The sequence below is a fragment of the Patella vulgata genome, chromosome 8 (assembly GCF_932274485.2).
Source record: "Patella vulgata chromosome 8, xgPatVulg1.2, whole genome shotgun sequence".
NCBI lineage: Eukaryota > Metazoa > Mollusca > Gastropoda > Patellidae > Patella > Patella vulgata.
The window spans coordinates 36,852,956-36,879,888 of record NC_065886.2 but is presented as its reverse complement, the minus strand read 5'-3'; the positions used below and the strand labels follow the sequence as shown (position 1 = coordinate 36,879,888).

The following is a 26,933-nucleotide window of genomic DNA, read 5'->3' as shown; positions in this document are numbered from 1 at the left end:
TTAACAAATTTGGACTTAAATTAATACGCATGTGTGCTGTATTCAATGTTCATATGCTAAATGGGAGGAGTGATCGTGATAAGTTTGGTGCAATGACTTGTATAAAACATAATGGTTCTAGTGTTGTAGACTATGTCATTACTTCCACTGAAATGTTCAATCTTATTGACTATTTTTATGTTCAATGTAAAGACGAATCGGATCATCTGCCCTTAGAATTCCATATTCAATGCCATGTAGAAGGTTTCTTAACCGAAAGCACAAATATACAGACAACCCCCTACAACAAATATGTATGGAAGCCCAGTAAAAAGGACGAATTCGCTATGGAGATAAATACGAACTTTGATAATTTTAATTTTGAATTCAAACATTTACTGTTAACGGAGGTGGACCTGGCTATAGAATGTGTAACGAACTTTATGAAATCTTGTGCAAAATCAATGAACAGCAGGAAAAGGTCATATCATTTTAAAACAGAGGAGCAACCGCCATGGTTTGACTCCGACTGTGTAAATAGCAAGAATAGTAAGTACTGCGCATTAGATAAATTTAGACTTAGTAATTCTGTTATTGATTTGAAACTATTTAATACATGCAAAAATAAATTCAAAGAATTGTGTAGTTTTAAAAAAATAGAATATAATCGACATGTCTGTAATCAGTTACTTCAAAATTTAAATGATCCAAGTAAGTTTTGGCAGACTGTAAAAGGTTTTCGTCAAAAGGTTTCGGTATCTGACAGAATAACCCCAAGTCAATGGGTGAACTACTTTGAAACACTGCTAAATCCAATAACTGATTCACAGAGAGTAGATAATATTAATATTAATATTACAATTAGTGAGTCTACACTGAAAAAACACTTGTGTTGGATCTCAACACAAGTACTTGTGTTAAAACTAATCTACACAAGTTATGTGTTGTTTTGCATTGCATTAACACAAACTTGTGTCGATTTATAAAATCTTGTGTGTTTTTTCATATCATTAACACAAGTAATGTGTACCTTCCACGATTTGTTTTCTTTTTAAGAAAAAAACTCCATACAAAGTCTGAATTCGGGAGTCGTCAAGTTTTAAGAAAAGTAATAAAGGGCTTAATTCACATCTCGAAAATCACTGGAAGGGAGTGAGTACCAATTAATCAGACAATTGCCAGACAGACTTGAATGTTAATTGGTGTTAAGTTGTCTGTATAGTTAAAATGTCTGTCTTTTTTTATTGACCCAATAAACTGATAGACCAAATGAATATATAGTGTACATGTGATTTTCAGCACCCTGGTGTTTTCGAAAATTGATTCAATGTGCAATGAACAAAAAAAATGAGTAAAACTCTTAATAATGTAATTGGTTGATGTAATCGAAATTGGACAGTATTGGTTAACTGAAAAGTAACCAATCAAATTTAATTGATCATCCACGTGTATCTCATAATCGACTTATTGATATAATGGTTCTCCAAGTTATCTATACTTTTTGTCTGCGATATCACTTCGGTGGAAGCGGGCGTAAAATACAACTAACTAAGAAGAAGTATCTATACTTTAGTCATTGCGACAAATTCTTTCTTTGATATTATATCAGCGACATTCAGTTAGATGTAGTGACGTTAGCATCAACAGAGTGCTTTAGCCGTGATATTTTTTAAAAAAAAATTATAATGGTCACATAGAATACCAGACCGCAGGTTTGTAAATTTTTACAAAAAATAAAACCGTGTATTTAATTTAGCATGTATATATTGCTTCTATGTATATAATAATTCGTTTCGTTTAAAACAGTCAGATTTAGAACCACTGCCACTGACTGCACCGAAATTCTATTTATATAATGGCGCCACAAAGAAATTTTTTTTGATGTGTTCTAAAAGTGTTCCGCTAATTCAGCAATCTAATGAATCTGTCTTAATTTTTCTGAAATCGTGCTTAATTATTATTAGCTAATCGGCGCTACACCGTTGTTCAAATACTTATAATTGCAAGAAACCCCCGACTAGGACCAGCAGGTAAGAATCTGTTTTGATTTTATAGTAATGCCCGGTTGCAATTATTGGCCGCCATCTTTGATTTTTATAGACGTTCGGGCCAAAAAAAAGGAGAAATGTATATCCAGACATGGACTATAGCTAGATACTAACTTTTGTGTTAGTTGTTTATTTGAAATGTAATCTTAATATTTCTGTAAAAGAAAAAAACAACAACAAACAAATCAGCCTTTTTTTTATATCAATGTCATCAATGTGTAGGCCTAATAATTAGACTTTCAATGATTCAGAAGTTTCTCTACAGTTTCGTTATTTTTTTTCCAGTCATTGATGTTAGCATATGTACTACACAAAGAAAAACAGGTAACAGAATTTCATTTCCTTTTAATATATTTTTTAAATAATGGCCAATAATTGTTATTGTATGTAACAGGAAAAGTATTTATCTCTGTAGAGAGAGGGCGAGTAAATGGGGTTTAAAATTCACTAAATTCACTTGACACAAACTATGCCATTCATTTCCTTGTATTAAATTGGTCGAATCAATGATGGGTTAGTTGTATTTTACGTCCGCTTCCACCGAGGTGATATCGCAGACAAGGTCGAATCAAGTAGGCCCATGCTTTATGTCCTAGAATCAAGTAGGACGGGTAGTCTTCTTCCGTTTCCGCCCTTTTCCTGAACACTGTCTCATTCTATTGCCATCTGTGTATGTTGTGTTATATTAATTCTGCATAAACCTAGAGTTGTTGTTAGTGTTTGTCGGATAGATCCTTTATACTTACTGGCGCTAGGTAATTTTGAGGCTAATATTGTTCAATTTTATTTGAATGATTTGCTTGCGCGTACCGTAGGAGTGTATTAGAAACAGTGTTCGCGCAGGTTCGAGAACGGCTGAAGAACATGAAAACACTTTCATGAGTCTCGAACATGAGAGAACGGTATCCATGGTAACAAGATGAATTAAATTTATACAATCTGTTACGATAACTTGTTTGGTATTGACTTCGCTATTAGGCATACTTATGATAAATTATGACTCCATTTTACTCCTTTTCAATTCTTTGGATGACGATTACATCACCTTTTGATACGCCCACATGGAAATGTGGTCGCATATTGTCATCGCCCTCGTCCGTAGGTTTGTCCGTCGTCTACAGACCTGATTATTTTGAAATTGATATGTTGTTTATTTTAATGAGATGAATCCTATTTAATTTCAATAATTTCCGTTAGTTTCTTCTGGAGTTATGGCCCTTGTTTCACTTTGTGAAATGCATTTGCATCTTTTAAATTAGTAAAACGAAGACGTCTATTAAATTTCTGCGATTTCCGTGAATTATGTCTAGAGTTGTGGCCCTTGTTTCACTTTTTCGAACCTTGTGGACGCGCGAACAACAAAATTATCATCCGATTTGTATGCATTATTTAAATTAGTAAAACACAAAACAAAAAAATCTGTCAAATTTCAACAATTAAGGCCCTTGTTTCAGTTTGTAGAACCTTTGTAAACCCACAAACGACAAAAATTATAATCTTTTCTTGTAAATGCCCACATTACCTACAAAAGAATGAATATGCGACAATCCCTGTTGACTGAGCAAACGATTAAACTGCTGTGGGCATATGTTTCGTTGCCTGGCAACCTAACTTATTTGATGTTATACTGGCCACATACTACATCCAATTTTCGAACGGTATTAAACTTTTAAATTAATAAATGCACCCATGATGCTGTTTTCTCAGCAGTTATCGATGCGTCGACCATGTTTGTTCTCCCTCACACCAGCTATGAGGTAGTGTGGGATTTGAGAACGGGAACGTGTTCGTGAACGCATTCCAGACTGCTCAAGTCCGACAAGAACCCATTCTCCGTCCGTTCTCTGCACCGGAACACTGTTTCGAATACACCCTAGAGGTATTTAGCAAAGGGAGGAAACCGGAGGACCCGGAGAAAACCCACAAGGCTGGACAGGCGACCTTATTCCTAGTCACATTCAAGTGGGGAATCACATAATAATGGCCTATTTCAAATAAGATATTTGCATATAAAGAAAGTAGGCCTACAGCCTCTTTCAAATGTGATATTTGCATATAAAGAAAGTACAAACTTAAATCGTCAGTACTGGATAAACTAGCCAAAGGATTCGGCTGAATCAATTGGCGCTAAACTTCACCTAGTTTATCCACTGACATACGCCCGAATCAAACATGTTTAATATATTTGGTCGAATTGTATTTGAGTGGTGTGTCCTGCTGTCCGCTTCGCCGAAGCATTCGTCTGATTTTAGAATTCATTAGCCAATCACCACTCATTTATATCGAGTGGGTATCACAAACTAGCAGTCGAACTGTGACACGGGTGCTACAGCCAACAAATTCCAACTACCATACTATCGGCTTAAATGCACGCCAATTGGACCTCAGGTTTTGTGTTCCATTGAAACTACTAGAAATGAAATGGGGTTTAACGTCCTACTATTTTGCTCCGAACTGGGCTAATGAAGACAGGCATACACCACACAGTGTGCTATGAGGGAAATTTTGCCCGGACAGCGGCACTGCGGTCTATCGAATTCCAACTGTCAAGGGATCTTTTACGTGGACGCCAACGTGTACACGGGACCTCGTTTTTTCGTATCATCCGAATGACTAGACAACTGTCCTTGTCAGGCCCTCCATCCTGCATCACTGACAAGGGGGAACCACGCCGGAAAATCTGGGTGAACTTTCTCGGCCAATGCAGGGATCGAACACCCTACCTCCAGGCTAGCGAGCCAGCGTCTTACCCACTTAGTCACCATGACGACTAGACAGGGAATCCATGCTAAAAAATCCAAATGAGCTTTCTCGGTCAACACTGGGAGCAAACCTACAAACTCCCGGGTAGCAAGCCAGTGCCTTACACACTAAGCCACATGGCTCTCTTCTAATTACTGTGACAGTCCAGTCACATGACAAACAAGGGTTATTAAAACAGATTTTCACGGCTTCGGTAAGATCTTCGGGATTCAAATGGTTTTAGATATCACACAGTTTGTATATGGTAAGGTATCTTAAACAGTTAATTACATGTCACATATTTATATTTTTCAGTTTCCATATTAGATGCCATAGCAAATCAAAGATCATATAATAAAATAAGTCAAAAAACCCAAATATGGGAAAAAAAGAGCTGAAGAAATGGTGATTTGAGCACCTATGATTTCTCATAGTTGTTTTTTGAGGGTGAGTGTTCAATTCTAATAGAAAAGATTGTTGTTGTGGTATTTTAGAATCTCACCATAATGTGTTTGGCACAATATAGCCCGGTTGGAGCTGATGTGACATAAACCTTAATTTCATTTTATTATTTGGAATTTAAAATTCAGTTTAGTATAGTAAAACTGTGAAGTACATGTATGTGCACAGACAGAATCTTACTTATGTCCAGATACATGTAGATATGACTATCTCATCTGTGGGGACCTACGGTGACCAAGTGGGTTAGACACTGGTTCGCATATTTTAAGGTCGCGGGTTTGCAGTAAGACAATGCAGAACGGAGGGCCTTACAAGGACAGCTGTCTAGTCGTTCAGATTGAACAAAAAAACGTGGTCCCGTGTACACATTGGCGTGCATGTAAAATAGCCCCTGGCAGTTAGAATTTGATACAAGAGTAGGCCTTAGGGTCACGGTACCCGGCAAAATTTCTCTCATAGCACACTGTATGGCATATGCCCAACCTCATTAGCCCAGTCGGAGCTGAACAGTAGGACGCCGAACCCCATTCCATTTCATTTTTTTCATTTTGTCTCATCTGTGACAAAGCAAACCAACACATTACAATACAATGTAATTAAATTAAAACTTTCATCTTTTAACTGTCGAGTCGATTTAAGTCAACTAATACATAGTATGTTTTTTTTCTCCGTTAACTACATCAGAAAGATCAAGACAGTTGAAAATGGCTATTCATATTATGGAAACTTTTTCTCACAGAGCTTGATAATCAGGTAAAATGTAAGTAACATACATATTTGTATTTTTAATCATCAACTAGTTCTATACACTTGCTTGGTAATCTAGTTATTCTTCTTGGGGCAATGCCTAGGACTCAGCTATTTCAAGTACTTGGCATGCTTGATTTTTGCCAATCACATCCATTACAGTAAATAGCAGTAAAATAATGATGGACAATATTTTACTTTTCAAATAGATTTCAATAGATTTTAAAGGGTAATATCCAATTTGTTGTCAATGGAAATAAAATAAGAATGGGTCCAAAAATAATTAGACATTGCCAAGTAAATAGGTGCTGCCAATGATGTAGTAGGGAATCTGGATTTGCAGACAATACATGTATGAACCGGGTGAATAGTTGACCTATTATGAGACTTCAGTCCCAAATCTCAAGACTTTTTTCTGACTTGGCCTGACAATGACAGCTGTCTAGTCCTTCCGATGAGACGAATATTGGAATGCACGTAAAAGATCCCCTGGCAGTTGGAATTCGATATAAGAATAGATGATAGTGCCGCTGCCCGGGCAAAAATTCCCTCATAGCACACTGTGTGGCATATGCCCGTCATTATTAGCCCAGTATAGGAGCAGAACAGTAGGACGTTAAACCCCATTTCATTTCATTTTTCTGACTTTTAACCCATTTGATTTGAGCATAATAATCTGCCTGGGTCTTTAAGTGGACAAGACACAATAAGCGTTACGCAAAGTTGAAACCAAATAGAGACTCAGTCTCGATGTGGCAAAATAAATTGTTTATTTAAACATCGTATTCTTATTGCCTACTTTTTATTTTTTAGGCTGGAACACCCTTGAAAGAGTATTTGGTGTATGATAACAACAAGAGAACCCAAGCATCAATTTATTTTATACTTCTGGGAAAGAATGCATTTGACCCAATTTTTAAATATTTATTTTTTGTTATTAATGTTAAATTTTCTTCCAAAACACAATTAGATTTTAATTCTCTTCAAATATGTATGTATAATATAGCAAGTAAACTGACATATAAATCACTTAGAATTTGGTCGGAAATCATAAAGTATTTAATAGGCATTACTAGAAACCAAATGTAGATCAAATACACCCAGAATTACAAAAAACCTTGACCTACATTAAGGTGACTTTCCCTTGCTTATGAAATGAAATACGTTTTAATATCCTGCTTTTCTGTGTTCTTAGAGTGATTCTACCCTACCCTTATATCAAATATTTCAACTGTCAAGGGTTCTTTAAAGGGTACCCAGGGGGGCCGAATGGTTAACACGCACACATTTGATCAGAAGGTCTGTCATTGATTCAAATAATTCAATTTTCAAGGGTTCTTCAAAGTGTACGCAGTTGGGTTGGTTTCAATTCTGGGGGGTGGGGGTGGATGGCCGAATGGTTAGCACGTGCATGCTGTATCATACGGCCTCCTGTCATTGAGTCAACTGGCATGGTTTCGAATCCCCGGTTGTAGACAAGGAGTAGGGTCGCCTGTCCAATCTTGTGGGTTTTCTCCGGGACCTCCGGTTTCCTCCCACTGCTAAAGACCCCTACGCGCTAGCGAATTATTGAAATAAAATTAAACCATATGTTAATCCCAAAATGATCTAGTTTGTGTCGAGTAGATGTTAAACCCCATTTCTCTCTGTCTCTCTCTCTTTTGATTCTGGGCTTGTACCCAATTATCCCTTGCCATATCCAACACTGAAAAGTGGGAACTATGCCGGAAAATCCAGTTGAAATTTCGCGGCCAACGCCTTATGCTCACTGAACCACTGTGGCTTATGACTTGTGATTGTATATAAATCTTTTGTACATATGATATTTTTTTATTTCAATCCTGTAATCTTGATGCTTTGCTTCTTTTATTTATAAAATATTCATTTTGTTTGGGGGTTTTTTAATGAGGAAAAGGCTCTACATCATTTTATTACTCCTGCAAAATAGAGCAATTTTCTTTTGTTAGTTTTCTGTGTATGCTAGTTATTTCTAGATGCCTCACAAATCACTTGTAGTGTGATTTTGTAGCATTTTTCAGTTTTTGAAATTGTTTCAATTTAGTGCATAATTAATCTTATTAGTGCTTAGTTTGGATGTTATTAAATTTAGATATATTTGAATTATATATTTTGGGGTATGGGGTAGGGATACTGTGTACATATCTTTATATTCTCAGTTCTTGTTTTGGGGTAAAGAACAATTTAAATAGCTATTTTATATTTTGTGATGGGTAAAGTGGGGGGGGGGAGGGGTCATTATATATAACACAACATAATTTGTATTAGAATTGAAGTCTCTGTTTTTCTGTTAACATTTCAAATATCTATTTAGTTTTGATGTATTAATTTACTTTTTCCTATGATTTTATGAATAAATAATAATCTTACAAATTTTTTTTTTGTTTCCTTCTTTTATCAAACTTTACAGGTCTAACAGAGCAAAGAGAGGGGTCCTGCATAGAAAGGTTGCTATGCTGGATATAAATTGGGGAAAAATACAACACAAGTTTTTGATGATGGTTATACACAAGTTTGTATGAAACCACACAAGTTTCAGAAATTTCAACACAAGTTTCAGAAATTTTAACACAAGTTTCAGAAATTTCAACACAAGTTTCAACACAAGTATTGTGTAGATTTCACACAAGTTTCAACACAAGTTTTGTGTTGTTTGATACATTTTAACACAAGTTTTGTGTTGTTTGATACATTTTAACACAAGTTTTGTGTTGTTTCAACATTTAACACAAGTTTTGTGTTGTTTTAACACAAGTTTGTGTTGTTAAATAGAGACACCTAACTTGTGTTGAATTTAACACAAGTTTGTGTTCTTTCAACACAAGTTTTTTTTCAGTGTAGTAATATTTTAAATGAACCTGTAACATATTATGAAATTAAGAAATGTATAGACAATATGAAAGCAGGTACTTCACTTGGTCCAGACGGTCTAGGAATTGATTTCTATAAGTCATGTGTAGAACTAATAGGCCTAGTTCTCACAACTTTGTATAATACCCTATTTGATGAAGGCAGATTTCCAAACTCGTGGTCAAGGACCCTAATCACACCTCTGCACAAGAAAGGAACAAAACATGACCCATCAAACTACAGAGGCATATCTCTGACTGATTGTATCGGTAAAATATACTGTGCTGTGCTCAATAATAGATTACAAAATTGGTGTTGTGTCGAAAATAAGTATTGTGAAGCACAAGCAGGCTTTAGGAAAGGGTACTCTACTGTCGATAATATTTTTACTTTACATGGTCTTATTCAAAAATATCTCACAAAATCAAAGGGGAGAATGTATTCTTTATTTGTAGACTTTTCTCGTGCTTTTGACTCATTGAATCGAAAGAAACTATTAGCATTAATGCTAACAAAAGGTGTGAATGGCAAGATGTATTTAGCATTAAAAAGCATGTACTCCAATGTATTATCAAGTGTAAAAGTAGGATCCAACATAACCCCCTATTTTGACTGTTTATCAGGCGTTAAACAAGGATGCATATTAAGTCCTCTTCTATTTTGTTTTTATGTCAATCAACTCGTAGAAATGATGGAAGCTAGTGATGTAAGAGGGTTGTTCACTACGCAAGAAGCAAACGATATAATTATGTTGTTATATGCAGATGATCTTAGCATATTATCAGACTCGGTTGGTGATTTACAAAGAAAACTAAATATTTTGTATAAATTTTGTACTAATTTTAATTTAAATGTAAACCTTTCAAAGACAATGAAGTAAATGGAGACCCCCCCCCCCCCCCGCCCAAAGATAAACAAAATAGGTTAAAATTTTTACTTTAATTGAATTACATAAAGAAATTTCTTGTTTTAAATACTCAATATCCATCCAGATTTAACAGAAAAATACAACCTGAATTCTCAATAAAGGAATCAATTATTTCGGAGTAAAGTCACATTGAAGGCTCACCAATACCAAACTGTTCAGTTTCCCCTGCTTCATAATAGAACGCTAGAGTTGGTTTAATTCACTTCAAACGTTCATTAGCGCAATTAGAATCTGGTGTGGTCAGGTGTGGTTAAAATCATCGCATAATTATTAACACGATTGGTAATGAAGTATGCAGTTTTGTATTCTAACCTTTTAAGAGACTCCTAAACCTCAGGGCCGTTGCACAGGTGCCATGGGTAATCCGCCACTGCTTGTAGACACATGTCCGGGAGTCTGCCCATACACATACCCGGAAGTCTGCCCATACACATATCCGGGACTCTGCCCATACACATATCCGTTAGTCTGCCCATATACACATCTGACGTCTCCCATATTGCGTATTTGTCCAATTTGCTTGGATAATTCCTCCGCATCTGTGACGCCATCTTGAAATCGAGGACAAGAGTAATCTGGCACAGCAAAATCTTTATGGCTGTTGTCTTGTATCAGATTTTGGGTCGTTTTGCACATTTCTTCCAACTGGTTCCCGTTGACTATCTCACCTATTTGTTTGTCAATTTCCATAATTTGTCTAGTCTGTTGTTCGACGGCTTTAATCTTCTGTCTGATCAACATGCATATTAAAGGACAATATTGGTGCCAGTCATTATCACATATGTGATAGAACTGGTTAAACACGTTCCAAATATTATTTTATCACAGAGATCATTGCTACGATAGATGAGTAATCAATGTTTCAACAATAGGAAGTGACGAACGCAAAAGGAAAACACGAGTTATCCCTTTATATAACTGAATGAAGTGATGGGTGAGAACAGATACATGGGCGAATTTCTGCTCACTTATAATTCCTTCGAAGACCAAAAGTTGTTGTATGGGACTGTGGGAGTATATAGTTTTGTACAATGGCGTTCTTGTACTAGCGAGCGAGACGATTTACACAGACGATTTTCGGCTCACTTATAATTACTGTACAGACGCATAGAGTTGTTATATGAGAATGTGAGGGGGGGGGGGTCCATAACATTCAAAAATAAAAACACATTGAAATTTAGTATTGGTATATTGAAGTTGTTATATTGCCGTGAAAATATGGGATCCTAATATCCAATATTTAAGACACATGAACGTTTTATAATCAATACGGTTGACTGCATGTTTCGTCACTAGTAATAAACAAAGAAAACAACCCACAAGACAATGTGGAAGTAATTAGTAATGGCTGATTCACAATTAACGACAAAAAAAATGATTTAAAAAAACGTGTAGAATGGACTATTCACTGAACATAATTGATCAGTAGGCCTAATTACAATATATTCTTTTTAAAAATGAACATAGGCGTACTGACTCGATGAATGGTTGGGGGGGCAGAACCTGAAATGCCCGAAACAAATTTGGGCTACCACAGACGACGGTGCCGGTCGTCTGCGATAGGCCAAGGAGCGGGGCTTACAATATAGGACCACCGCCCCCCCCCCCCCAAAAAAGGAGAAAATTTGGAAAGTTTGACGGCCGCAAACGCGTTTCCTGGCGCGAATCCTGATAGAAAAAAACCTAGAATTAAGACGGTTGTATTAACATTTTCTATTTCTGTATAACTATTTTAACACCTCACTGGTTTGCACGAATAAAATGAATAGTCAGATCTTTTATGCTCCTTAACACCGTCACTTGTGTAAAAATAAATAAAATAGATATTTGAGTAACGTCCTTGTTGATTAATGGTATCCATTAACTTCGAAGAGGACGGTCGCACTTTTAACACAGTGAGATTCACCCATCCGTAACCGTTTTTAGGTTTTCAATTTTTGTTGAAATGGGGCCTGAAATTGCTATTTGGAGGATGCAAATTAGCTGTTGTCGATACAAAAGTGCATCTTTGAAGACATATGTTGGAATTATTCGACAGAATAATAGGATTATGACACTTTTGATAATCTCCACGCTGGTATTGCTGTTATCGGGTGATATCGAGAGTAATCCAGGCCCTTCTACCCGTCAAGGTCAGATCTCAAGGACCGGAGATATTGTTTATCCACAGGACAAAGATAAGGATTTAGACCTTATGACTGTGCTTCAATCATTAAAAGGTGATATAGCCGATATGAGACAAGAAATGCGAGATATGAATATTAAAGAAGAGTTTCTTAAACTAAAATCGGATGTGCATGACATGAAAACGAATTTTGTTAACTTCGGCTCAAAACTGGATTCACTGGAAAATAAAGGCAAAGAGAAAAATATTATTATCTATGGAATAGCAGAAACAGGCGATAGGAATGAAAATGGAGAAGAACTGGTAAGGAAAATTTTGTCTGAGGAATTTAATATTGAAGGTTGTAAGAGGGACAAAGATATTGGGATTGAATGAGCTCACCGAATTGGAAAAAGAACGCCAAACGCAACAAGACCAAGACCTATGTTAATAGTGTTAAATAGATTAAAAGACCGAGACACGATTTAACGAAGTTGTAGACTACACCTCAAATCATTTGACTCTAATTTGAGAGTCGGAGAAGATTTCAGTGAACGAGTTCGAAAAATCAGAAGAGCGCTCATACCTAAGTTGAATGAAGTTAAGAAGAATGATCAAAATGTGAGAGCGTATTTGAAATTCGACAAGTTAATAGTTAATCAAGATGTGTATACGTTCGACCTTGAAGCCGAAAAGATAATAGTTCTAAGTGAAAACAACAAATAGCAAATCACATCACATCCGGAAGTTTCTGAATTTTATTCGAGTGTTAAAAAACTAAAATGTGTCTGTTGGAACGTAAATGGACTAAAGAGTAAATGTAAATTTGGCGATTTTAAACATTATTTGAGCCAATTTAATGTTATGTGTTTAATAGAGACATGGTGTGGAGATGACTTTAAATATGATGAAGTTCTTACAGATTATAAATATGAAGTATGTATTCGAGGAAATGGTAAAGAAAGGGGTGGGTTAGTCGTGTACTTCCGAGAAACTATAGCAGCTGGTATTGTTAGAATAAAGAGTTGTTATACAGAAACTATACTTTTGAAATTTAATGCTGCCTACTTTGGTTGGGAAAAGGATGCAGTGTTCTGTTTTGTTTATATTGCACCTGAAGGGAGTAAAGTACACACGAATGGGTGCCTGTTTGAACAATTTGAAGAAAACTTAGTTGAAGTTGAAAGTGAATATCCTGATGTAAATTTTATATTGGCTGGGGACTTCAATTCCAGATGCGGCCAGCTGAAAGATTATATATTAGATGATAACATAGAATATTTACCGGGTCTCGAAGATGCTGAATACAATACTGACGGTTTTGACATTCCAAGAAATTCGCAGGATAATGAAGTTAACAAATTTGGACTTAAATTAATACGCATGTGTGCTGTATTCAATGTTCATATGCTAAATGGGAGGAGTGATCGTGATAAGTTTGGTGCAATGACTTGTATAAAACATAATGGTTCTAGTGTTGTAGACTATGTCATTACTTCCACTGAAATGTTCAATCTTATTGACTATTTTTATGTTCAATGTAAAGACGAATCGGATCATCTGCCCTTAGAATTCCATATTCAATGCCATGTAGAAGGTTTCTTAACCGAAAGCACAAATATACAGACAACCCCCTACAACAAATATGTATGGAAGCCCAGTAAAAAGGACGAATTCGCTATGGAGATAAATACGAACTTTGATAATTTTAATTTTGAATTCAAACATTTACTGTTAACGGAGGTGGACCTGGCTATAGAATGTGTAACGAACTTTATTAAATCTTGTGCAAAATCAATGAACAGCAGGAAAAGGTCATATCATTTTAAAACAGAGGAGCAACCGCCATGGTTTGACTCCGACTGTGTAAATAGCAAGAATAGTAAGTACTGCGCATTAGATAAATTTAGACTTAGTAATTCTGTTATTGATTTGAAACTATTTAATACATGCAAAAATAAATTCAAAGAATTGTGTAGTTTTAAAAAAATAGAATATAATCGACATGTCTGTAATCAGTTACTTCAAAATTTAAATGATCCAAGTAAGTTTTGGCAGACTGTAAAAGGTTTTCGTCAAAAGGTTTCGGTATCTGACAGAATAACCCCAAGTCAATGGGTGAACTACTTTGAAACACTGCTAAATCCAATAACTGATTCACAGAGAGTAGATAATATTAATATTAATATTACAATTAGTGAGTCTAGTAATATTTTAAATGAACCTATAACATATTATGAAATTAAGAAATGTATAGACAATATGAAAGCAGGTACTTCACTTGGTCCAGACGGTCTAGGAATTGATTTCTATAAGTCATGTGTAGAACTAATAGGCCCAGTTCTCACAACTTTGTATAATACCCTATTTGATGAAGGCAGATTTCCAAACTCGTGGTCAAGGACCCTAATCACACCTCTGCACAAGAAAGGAACAAAACATGACCCATCAAACTACAGAGGCATATCTCTGACTGATTGTATCGGTAAAATATACTGTGCTGTGCTCAATAATAGATTACAAAATTGGTGTTGTGTCGAAAATAAGTATTGTGAAGCACAAGCAGGCTTTAGGAAAGGGTACTCTACTGTCGATAATATTTTTACTTTACATGGTCTTATTCAAAAATATCTCACAAAATCAAAGGGGAGAATGTATTCTTTATTTGTAGACTTTTCTCGTGCTTTTGACTCATTGAATCGAAAGAAACTATTAGCATTAATGCTAACAAAAGGTGTGAATGGCAAGATCTATTTAGCATTAAAAAGCATGTACTCCAATGTATTATCAAGTGTAAAAGTAGGATCCAACATAACCCCCTATTTTGACTGTTTATCAGGCGTTAAACAAGGATGCATATTAAGTCCTCTTCTATTTTGTTTTTATGTCAATCAACTCGTAGAAATGATGGAAGCTAGTGATGTAAGAGGGTTGTTCACTACGCAAGAAGCAAACGATATAATTATGTTGTTATATGCAGATGATCTTAGCATATTATCAGACTCGGTTGGTGATTTACAAAGAAAACTAAATATTTTGTATAAATTTTGTACTAATTTTAATTTAAATGTAAACCTTTCAAAGACAATGAAGTAAATGGAGACACCCCCCCCCCCCGCCCAAAGATAAACAAAATAGGTTAAAATTTTTACTTTAATTGAATTACATAAAGAAATTTCTTGTTTTAAATACTCAATATCCATCCTGAATTCTCAATAAAGGAATCAATTATTTCGGAGTAAAGTCACATTGAAGGCCCACCAATACCAAACTGTTCAGTTTCCCCTGCTTCATAATAGAACGCTAGAGTTGGTTTAATTCACTTCAAACGTTCATTAGCGCAATTAGAATCTGGTGTGGTCAGGTGTGGTTAAAATCATCGCATAATTATTAACACGATTGGTAATGAAGTATGCAGTTTTGTATTCTAACCTTTTAAGAGACTCCTAAACCTCAGGGCCGTTGCACAGGTGCCATGGGTAATCCGCCACTGCTTGTAGACACATGTCCGGGAGTCTGCCCATACACATACCCGGAAGTCTGCCCATACACATATCCGGGACTCTGCCCATACACATATCCGTTAGTCTGCCCATATACACATCTGACGTCTCCCATATTGCGTATTTGTCCAATTTGCTTGGATAATTCCTCCGCATCTGTGACGCCATCTTGAAATCGAGGACAAGAGTAATCTGGCACAGCAAAATCTTTATGGCTGTTGTCTTGTATCAGATTTTGGGTCGTTTTGCACATTTCTTCCAACTGGTTCCCGTTGACTATCTCACCTATTTGTTTGTCAATTTCCATAATTTGTCTAGTCTGTTGTTCGACGGCTTTAATCTTCTGTCTGATCAACATGCATATTAAAGGACAATATTGGTGCCAGTCATTATCACATATGTGATAGAACTGGTTAAACACGTTCCAAATATTATTTTATCACAGAGATCATTGCTACGATAGATGAGTAATCAATGTTTCAACAATAGGAAGTGACGAACGCAAAAGGAAAACACGAGTTATCCCTTTATATAACTGAATGAAGTGATGGGTGAGAACAGATACATGGGCGAATTTCTGCTCACTTATAATTCCTTCGAAGACCAAAAGTTGTTGTATGGGACTGTGGGAGTATATAGTTTTGTACAATGGCGTTCTTGTACTAGCGAGCGAGACGATTTACACAGACGATTTTCGGCTCACTTATAATTACTGTACAGACGCATAGAGTTGTTATATGAGAATGTGAGGGGGGGGGGGGTCCATAACATTCAAAAATAAAAACACATTGAAATTTAGTATTGGTATATTGAAGTTGTTATATTGCCGTGAAAATATGGGATCCTAATATCCAATATTTAAGACACATGAACGTTTTATAATCAATACGGTTGACTGCATGTTTCGTCACTAGTAATAAACAAAGAAAACAACCCACAAGACAATGTGGAAGTAATTAGTAATGGCTGATTCACAATTAACGACAAAAAAAATGATTTAAAAAAACGTGTAGAATGGACTATTCACTGAACATAATTGATCAGTAGGCCTAATTACAATATATTCTTTTTAAAAATGAACATAGGCGTACTGACTCGATGAATGGTTGGGGGGGCAGAACCTGAAATGCCCGAAACAAATTTGGGCTACCACAGACGACGGTGCCGGTCGTCTGCGATAGGCCAAGGAGCGGGGCTTACAATATAGGACCACCGCCCCCCCCCCCCCAAAAAAGGAGAAAATTTGGAAAGTTTGACGGCCGCAAACGCGTTTCCTGGCGCGAATCCTGATAGAAAAAAACCTAGAATTAAGACGGTTGTATTAACATTTTCTATTTCTGTATAACTATTTTAACACCTCACTGGTTTGCACGAATAAAATGAATAGTCAGATCTTTTATGCTCCTTAACACCGTCACTTGTGTAAAAATAAATAAAATAGATATTTGAGTAACGTCCTTGTTGATTAATGGTATCCATTAACTTCGAAGAGGACGGTCGCACTTTTAACACAGTGAGATTCACCCATCCGTAACCGTTTTTAGGTTTTCAATTTTTGTTGAAATGGGGCCTGAAATTGCTATTTGGAGGATGCAAATTAGCTGTTGTCGATACAAAAGTGCATCTTTGAAGACATATGTTGGAATTATTCGACAGAATAATAGGATTATGACACTTTTGATAATCTCCACGCTGGTATTGCTGTTATCGGGTGATATCGAGAGTAATCCAGGCCCTTCTACCCGTCAAGGTCAGATCTCAAGGACCGGAGATATTGTTTATCCACAGGACAAAGATAAGGATTTAGACCTTATGACTGTGCTTCAATCATTAAAAGGTGATATAGCCGATATGAGACAAGAAATGCGAGATATGAATATTAAAGAAGAGTTTCTTAAACTAAAATCGGATGTGCATGACATGAAAACGAATTTTGTTAACTTCGGCTCAAAACTGGATTCACTGGAAAATAAAGGCAAAGAGAAAAATATTATTATCTATGGAATAGCAGAAACAGGCGATAGGAATGAAAATGGAGAAGAACTGGTAAGGAAAATTTTGTCTGAGGAATTTAATATTGAAGGTTGTAAGAGGGACAAAGATATTGGGATTGAATGAGCTCACCGAATTGGAAAAAGAACGCCAAACGCAACAAGACCAAGACCTATGTTAATAGTGTTAAATAGATTAAAAGACCGAGACACGATTTAACGAAGTTGTAGACTACACCTCAAATCATTTGACTCTAATTTGAGAGTCGGAGAAGATTTCAGTGAACGAGTTCGAAAAATCAGAAGAGCGCTCATACCTAAGTTGAATGAAGTTAAGAAGAATGATCAAAATGTGAGAGCGTATTTGAAATTCGACAAGTTAATAGTTAATCAAGATGTGTATACGTTCGACCTTGAAGCCGAAAAGATAATAGTTCTAAGTGAAAACAACAAATAGCAAATCACATCACATCCGGAAGTTTCTGAATTTTATTCGAGTGTTAAAAAACTAAAATGTGTCTGTTGGAACGTAAATGGACTAAAGAGTAAATGTAAATTTGGCGATTTTAAACATTATTTGAGCCAATTTAATGTTATGTGTTTAATAGAGACATGGTGTGGAGATGACTTTAAATATGATGAAGTTCTTACAGATTATAAATATGAAGTATGTATTCGAGGAAATGGTAAAGAAAGGGGTGGGTTAGTCGTGTACTTCCGAGAAACTATAGCAGCTGGTATTGTTAGAATAAAGAGTTGTTATACAGAAACTATACTTTTGAAATTTAATGCTGCCTACTTTGGTTGGGAAAAGGATGCAGTGTTCTGTTTTGTTTATATTGCACCTGAAGGGAGTAAAGTACACACGAATGGGTGCCTGTTTGAACAATTTGAAGAAAACTTAGTTGAAGTTGAAAGTGAATATCCTGATGTAAATTTTATATTGGCTGGGGACTTCAATTCCAGATGCGGCCAGCTGAAAGATTATATATTAGATGATAACATAGAATATTTACCGGGTCTCGAAGATGCTGAATACAATACTGACGGTTTTGACATTCCAAGAAATTCGCAGGATAATGAAGTTAACAAATTTGGACTTAAATTAATACGCATGTGTGCTGTATTCAATGTTCATATGCTAAATGGGAGGAGTGATCGTGATAAGTTTGGTGCAATGACTTGTATAAAACATAATGGTTCTAGTGTTGTAGACTATGTCATTACTTCCACTGAAATGTTCAATCTTATTGACTATTTTTATGTTCAATGTAAAGACGAATCGGATCATCTGCCCTTAGAATTCCATATTCAATGCCATGTAGAAGGTTTCTTAACCGAAAGCACAAATATACAGACAACCCCCTACAACAAATATGTATGGAAGCCCAGTAAAAAGGACGAATTCGCTATGGAGATAAATACGAACTTTGATAATTTTAATTTTGAATTCAAACATTTACTGTTAACGGAGGTGGACCTGGCTATAGAATGTGTAACGAACTTTATTAAATCTTGTGCAAAATCAATGAACAGCAGGAAAAGGTCATATCATTTTAAAACAGAGGAGCAACCGCCATGGTTTGACTCCGACTGTGTAAATAGCAAGAATAGTAAGTACTGCGCATTAGATAAATTTAGACTTAGTAATTCTGTTATTGATTTGAAACTATTTAATACATGCAAAAATAAATTCAAAGAATTGTGTAGTTTTAAAAAAATAGAATATAATCGACATGTCTGTAATCAGTTACTTCAAAATTTAAATGATCCAAGTAAGTTTTGGCAGACTGTAAAAGGTTTTCGTCAAAAGGTTTCGGTATCTGACAGAATAACCCCAAGTCAATGGGTGAACTACTTTGAAACACTGCTAAATCCAATAACTGATTCACAGAGAGTAGATAATATTAATATTAATATTACAATTAGTGAGTCTAGTAATATTTTAAATGAACCTATAACATATTATGAAATTAAGAAATGTATAGACAATATGAAAGCAGGTACTTCACTTGGTCCAGACGGTCTAGGAATTGATTTCTATAAGTCATGTGTAGAACTAATAGGCCCAGTTCTCACAACTTTGTATAATACCCTATTTGATGAAGGCAGATTTCCAAACTCGTGGTCAAGGACCCTAATCACACCTCTGCACAAGAAAGGAACAAAACATGACCCATCAAACTACAGAGGCATATCTCTGACTGATTGTATCGGTAAAATATACTGTGCTGTGCTCAATAATAGATTACAAAATTGGTGTTGTGTCGAAAATAAGTATTGTGAAGCACAAGCAGGCTTTAGGAAAGGGTACTCTACTGTCGATAATATTTTTACTTTACATGGTCTTATTCAAAAATATCTCACAAAATCAAAGGGGAGAATGTATTCTTTATTTGTAGACTTTTCTCGTGCTTTTGACTCATTGAATCGAAAGAAACTATTAGCATTAATGCTAACAAAAGGTGTGAATGGCAAGATGTATTTAGCATTAAAAAGCATGTACTCCAATGTATTATCAAGTGTAAAAGTAGGATCCAACATAACCCCCTATTTTGACTGTTTATCAGGCGTTAAACAAGGATGCATATTAAGTCCTCTTCTATTTTGTTTTTATGTCAATCAACTCGTAGAAATGATGGAAGCTAGTGATGTAAGAGGGTTGTTCACTACGCAAGAAGCAAACGATATAATTATGTTGTTATATGCAGATGATCTTAGCATATTATCAGACTCGGTTGGTGATTTACAAAGAAAACTAAATATTTTGTATAAATTTTGTACTAATTTTAATTTAAATGTAAACCTTTCAAAGACAAAGATTGTAATTTTTAGAAATGGTGGTATTACTAAGAATATCGAAGTGTTTTATTATAATAATGTAAAATTAGAAGTTGTTTCTTATTACAATTATTTAGGTATATTATTTTCGTCGCGATTATGTTGGAGTAAACCTTTGTATAGTTTAAGTGTCAAAGCTGATAAAGCTCTTATACCCGTAAAATGTCTTCTTAGAACTGTCGACTGTATATCCCTAGATCATGCTTTCAAAATATTTGATGTAATTATCAAGCCGGTATTGTTGTATGGGTCACAAGTATGGGGCTTCGAATACAGAGAAGATATTGAGAAAGTTCATAGTGCATATTGTAAATACATTTTAGGCGTACACAAATCTGGCACAACCGTAGGATCACTGGGAGAATGTGGCCGCTATGGTTTATCGGTATCTTATATTTCAAATTGTATTAAATATTGGGTCAAATTATTAAATATGACCTCAGATAGATACCCTAAGCAAGTATATATAATGTTGTGTAATTTAGATAGTGCTGGAAGGGAAACATGGGCGACCAAAGTAAAACATGTACTTTGTTCTTTGGGATTCGGCTATGTATGGTTTAACCAAAATGTTGGAGACAAACGAATATTTATGACATTATTAAAACAACGATTAACTGATATTAACGCACAGGAATGGTCATCGAAACTAAACGAGAGCAGTAGTCTATCAGAATATAAATGTTTCAAGCTTAATTTAATTCCAGAACAATACTTGTCTGTACATATTCCAAAAGTAGCCAAAAGAAATATCACTCTGTTACGTTTAAACTTATTGCCATTATATGTAAATATGTTTAGAAGAAAATTAAGTAAAACAAATTTGTGTCCATTATGTGAATTAGAACCAGAAGATTCTTTTCATTTCATATGTAAATGTAAATTATTACAAGACACTCGTGTTAAATATTTAGATTTTGTAGACTCTTCCGATATTAATTATTTTTATAAATTGTGTACATATAAAGATAGAGAATTTTTATTATCTTTGTCAAATTTTATAAATGCAGCCATAAAGATTAGAAATCATCAAATTATGAATTAAACTGTTTATTGTAAATAAATTAACACTTTTTAAAATGTTCATAATAGTAGCTAATTTATTTATTTAATGACCTGTTTGATATATTTGTATACATGTATATATTTATTATTTATATATTTACAACCTTGTAACTTTGGGTCGATGACCTGTTTACTGAATAAAACATTATTATTATTATTATTATTATGTCAATAATATAAAGAAGACGGTGTGTGAAATTGTATACGTATGTATAACATCAACGATAAATAAATTCATTATTTATACATTTAAATTTTTTAGTAACCACGAGCCTTTTATGAAGGTTGTTTCATGTTTCACCTAGAAATATAAATTAATACATAAAATGGTCCCGTGATGCATAGGCGTGCGAGCTCGACGAATGTTTGAAAAATTAACTGCCGCAAACGCGTTTTCCTAGTATTCCACCCCGTGCATACAACAACATCAATGTGGTCCCAAATCCCAAACAACCTATCGTCGCGGGGTATGGGGGACTCGCGCTCCCCGAGAAAATTTTGAAAATTTAACCGCCGCAAATGCGCTTTTCTGCTATTTTATCCCGTGAATTAAGCAACTTCAAAGTTTCCAATCGGGTTGCAACCGAAATCCCACTCTATGCCGGGGACCACGGTGGCTAAGTGGGTAAGACGCTGGCTCGCTAGCCCGGAGGTCATTAGATAACAAACCTTAATCTTTCAACCCTCCGTGTTTCGAGGTAAAAGACGATGCCATTGCCTTCGATGTAGCACATGCGGGAGCGATTCGCACCCGGCATTTGTGAACAAAATTAACAATATTTTAATCAAAACAACGATTGGTATATTTCTGCCACACCCAACTACAATTAAGCATATAATCCTACCTGAAACGGGTACAAATCCCCTCTTTTAAACTAAAGCGACAGTAGATTGCTTTTTCCGAAATTTTAAATTTGCGTCTGTAACACATAAAGGCGGGGCCTCATGTGCAATAGCCAATCAAAGTACCCATCTGATCAGAGTTGCGCATTAGTAATACGGCGTAATTATGAACGTCCGAATCAATTTTGATAAAGACAACGCTTGATTTACTTTATTGTCAATATTTGCTGATAAATGAATGTTGTTTCAGTAGATTGGACTGCGTATGTGTAATAAGTACTAATAGTATAAAATTAACTTATTTTTAAGATGGTACATACATTAATAAAGAAATTGAGTTTGCCACTTGGAACTAAAGGCATCCAATCGTAGCTAAAAAAAAAAAACAAGCACATCAGTATATCTCAGCTTTTTTAGTTACGTTCTCGTAGCATTTGCCGAGAAAGTTCATCCAGATATTCCGGCGTGGTTTCCCCTTGTCAGTGATGCAGGACGGAGGGTCTGACAAGGACAGCTGTCTAGTCGTTCGGATGGGACAAAAAAACGAGGTCCCGTGTACACATTGGCGTGCACGTAAAAGATCCCCTGGCAGTTGGAATTCGGACTTAATAGCATGCTCAAGGATGTAAGTTGAGGTTTCTAGATGAAAATATATATCAAGACACGGTTTCTATTTTTGTCATAAAAGAAAATATTTTAATTCTACAAAATGGACATTTACATAAGGTGTAAAAATTATTTCCATACGAAACCAACGCAGTCCGTCTACAATTAGACACGAAGCTAGTTGACCGACATACATTTTCTTCTAGATGAGATTTCTGAGTTTATTGGATTTCGATAGACGAACATGTGACTTGTACTTTAATTTTATTAACATAATTTAAAACCATTCTCAGATTTAAAGATAAAATTAAAATATTGTGGTTCACAAAATCTTTGACCTGAACTCCTGAATCAGTTAATGATTTACTGTTGTCCACTCGTCCTTGGCATTGATTATTGTCAGTGAAAAATTTACACAAGAAATATTTGGTAACACGGTCGTAATGTGGTTCTTCTAAAATCTCGCCATAGCCTTGTGCTGTACAATATTACTCCTGATAACCAGCGATCTGCGCATACGCACAACCGGGATTCTGCGCATACGCATAACCGGTATTCTGTGCATACGCATAGCCGGGATTCAGCGCAAACACATAATCTGGATTCAGTGTAGACCCATAACCGGGAGTCGGTGCCAAACCATAACGGGGAGTTTGCCTATTACCAAGGATCTGCCCATCCAAATACATGTAAATGGGATTCTGCGCGTTCTCATAACCTGGAGTCGGTACATGCCCATAATTATTATTATCCACATGAAATCTGCCGTCTCCCATATTGTGTATTTGTCCAATTTGCTTGGATAATTCCTCCACATCTGTAACGCCATCTTGAAACCGAGGACAAGAATAATCTGGTAGAGTAAAATCTTCTTGATTGATATCTGGTATCAATTTTGGTTCGTGTTCAGTACTTAATATTGCCTCACACACCTGGTTTGTTTTCGCCATCTCCTCTATCTGGTTCCAAATTTTTCTAATTTGCGTCTTCTGCTTTTTGGCGGCTTTAGTCATCTTTTCGATCACCTTCTTGTGCTCCAAATTAGAATCCTTCATTTTCAGTTTTAGTTTTTGGCCTTCATCTTTGATAATTTGACACATCTGTTCTATTCTTTGGTCAACTTTTCCACATTCTTCAGCATACTGTTGGGCGACTGTTCTAGCCTCTTTTTTCAAAAAATCCACAATAGAATTGATCAATTTGGCTTGTTCGTCTAGTGGATAGAGAAATATGTCAAATTCGCGTAACATATCTTCAATAGTATATACGGCGTGGCCTTGATGACCACTAAGACATTGATAGCAAAGTGTGCGGTTACAATCTTTACAGTAACCCATTTCTTCATTGTGTTGTGGACAGAGAGGATTTACAACTTGCTTTTCATTCTCTTCAGTGGATAAACAAACAGGGGCACCACTCTCTCTTCTTGAGACTAACACCGTTTCCTTAGTTGGTAAATTAACTGAGGCATTTACTTTTCTTCTTGGAACTGGCACTGGCTTTTTTTTCTTGAGGGCGTGAAAGTTCACTTTATAATCTCTCACTCCACCATCTGGTATTATATTAGTCTGTCTACATAATGGACATCGGAACTGGTTATTTATGACTACATTTTTGACATAGCCATCCAGACATAATTCACAAAATGTATGACGACAGTCGATAATTTTAGGTTTTGTAAAATAATCTAAACAAATACTACAAGTTTTGTCATTTACAGCCATTTTTAAACTCAATGAAATTCACTCGTAAGAACAGATCATTTAATTCTGCGTCTATTCAGTATGATATCGTTGAACAAGTTCAAATTGTTCATTACCTTAAAATAACTACAAAATAATAACATATTTTTTGTACTCCGTTCACTGACACGACGTTCTATATCAATTTTACTTTAATAAATGCATAAAAGATATATACTTGCTGTATATATATTTCACGATACAATTACTACGAATAGCACTTCTTAGAAATCAGGAATTGGAAACTACGTCTACAATACAAAAGAACAGTGATGATGTACGTACTGTACTCTTCTCACTGACACGACGTTTTATATCAATTTCACTTTAGCAAATTCATAATAGATGTCTCTTCATTGCACACACACACACACCCACACGCACATATATATATATACGTGATTTCTAAGAAGTACTATTCGTAGTCAACGACAATATGAATTGTGACACAAAAATTCTCATATATGTCTTGACTTGCAATGGGTGTCTAAATTTTTACATAGGGGAGACGTCCACGCATCTACGGGATAGAGTACGCAACCATCGACGGGATTGTAATATTGAAAATAGGCCCTTATTTGTAAATAGACATATCTTTAAATGTGCACAACACCTACAAGTAAAATTCCAAATTTCCCCATTTGATAAAATGAAAGTCGATGACACCACGAAAAGGAAATTAATGGAAAACCATTTTATTAAAAAATACATCATGGTATTGACCATGAATAGTAGTTCTTAGAAATCACGATCACGAATTTGAAACTACGCCTACAATACAAAAGAACATTTGGGTCACTTTTTAGAACCCGAATTTGCCAGTGGTTTCCCATCAAAACTCTTAGCATAAACACTCTTGGACAGCAGCAGAGATTTTTTTGTAGCCGATTAAATTGTCATTCAGCTCGGTCGCTGTAGATACAGGTGGCTGTATGTTCCGTTGCCTTTCAACCTATGTTTTCAAAATATAACATAGTGTTGCCAAGCACTAAATTATAGTCCCTTCAACAGCAGTTGGAAGGATGTGTTTCACGATAGGGTTTTTCTTTGGAACGTTAAGCCGAATTTCATTTTATTTCATTTACATTTCCAGGAAGAAGAGGGTCAAAATAAATCTCTTTCTTAACAAATTGTTTTTTTACAATTGGACCGGTATAAAAAGGTTTTCGTATTTTAAAGTGAAAATACCTTTCCACGTACTGTTGGTATTCAATTTAAGTCTTTAAGTATACCTGTTGAACTCTAACAAAGAACGTTTATAATATTGATCCTGTATTCAAGAGTTTTCTTGTTTTAAAGAGAAAATAGCTTTCCGCGTAGTGACGCTAGTCACTTAAATTTGTATTCAATTCCAGGCTTTATTTAGGTATACTTGCGGAACAACGCCGGTGTATGTGTGCGGGGAGGGTAGTATTTAGTTCTGCGAAATGGTGCGCTATCATTGTAGTAGAGAGCGATAACATCTACACAGACGATTTTCGGCTCACTGATAATAACTGTCACATATTAAGATTGTTAGAGGATTTTCCATAACATTCAATAATAAAAACATGTTGGAATTTAGTATTGGTTTATTTATATCAATATTGAAGTTGTTATATTGCCGTGAAAATGGTTATAGGGACAAACTACATTTGATGTAACAGCAATCGCTATATGGGGGTAAATAACATTTGATGTAACAGCACAATCGCGATAACATTACAGGCGTATTGTGATATTGGTTGGGAGTAGATATGTCCTCCAATGAAATACGTGTAATTACGTGTGCAATCCGCCATTCCCGGGAATATGTTAGGGCATACGTATTGTGATGCAGGTGCTACGATACGATTTCAATCTGATTAAAATACAGATCTATATTTCGTTTCGTTTTTATACGCCCACATTTTCATGTGGACGTATATTGTCGTCGCCCCTGTCCGTCCGTCCGTCCGTCCACAATTGTTTGTGAACAGTCTACAGGTCACAATTTTTATCCGATTTCAATGAAACTTGAAATATAGGTTTATCACCCTAAGATCTCGGTTCCTTTCGATATTGGCATCTATCGGACCATAACTTCATGGATTATGGCCCCTGATTCTACGAAAAATCACGTTTTTGGCTTGTGAACACTGTAGAGGTCACAATTTTTATCCGTTTTTGTTGAAACTTGAAATGTAAGTTTATAACACAAAGATCTCGGTTCCTTTCGATATTCGCGCATATCGGACCCTAACTTCATGAATTATGGCCCCTGATTGTACGCAAAAACGCGTTTTTTGGCTTGTGGACCCTATAGAGGTCATAATTTTTATCCGATTTAAAAAACCGTATTATTATATCACCGTTAAACCCTAAGGACGGTTGAGTTTGAATTTCGTGAAAATCAGCCCAAAACTGACAGACAAAATGGCCGCCCTTCTTTCTCAAATAGCGTAAAAATATGGTATATCAAGGTTGTGGACCCTATAGAGGTCAC

At 35.6% G+C, this 26,933-nt stretch overlaps 1 protein-coding gene and 1 long non-coding RNA gene across 3 annotated transcripts; one reads left to right on the top strand and one right to left on the bottom strand.

Moving 5' to 3' along the window:
* The first annotated feature begins 860 nt into the window (after positions 1–860).
* On the top strand, positions 861–8,215 carry LOC130014121 (uncharacterized). 2 transcript variants are annotated; one of them, XR_008789111.1, is made up of 5 exons: positions 861–2,009; positions 2,313–2,351; positions 5,085–5,216; positions 5,916–5,991; positions 6,792–8,215. It is a non-coding gene; the product is annotated as an uncharacterized LOC130014121 (long non-coding RNA). The 2 variants fall into 2 exon arrangements; XR_008789110.1 differs by lacking the exon at positions 861–2,009 and having other exon boundaries at positions 2,037–2,351.
* A 14,586-nt stretch (positions 8,216–22,801) lies between these two features.
* LOC126829649 (tripartite motif-containing protein 2) lies at positions 22,802–24,701 on the bottom strand. The gene has a single exon (XM_050559657.2). The coding sequence runs from the start codon at positions 24,449–24,451 to the stop codon at positions 23,216–23,218; it is 1,236 nt and encodes a 411-aa protein (XP_050415614.2). The 5' UTR covers positions 24,452–24,701; the 3' UTR covers positions 22,802–23,215.
* Positions 24,702–26,933: the final 2,232 nt, after the last annotated feature.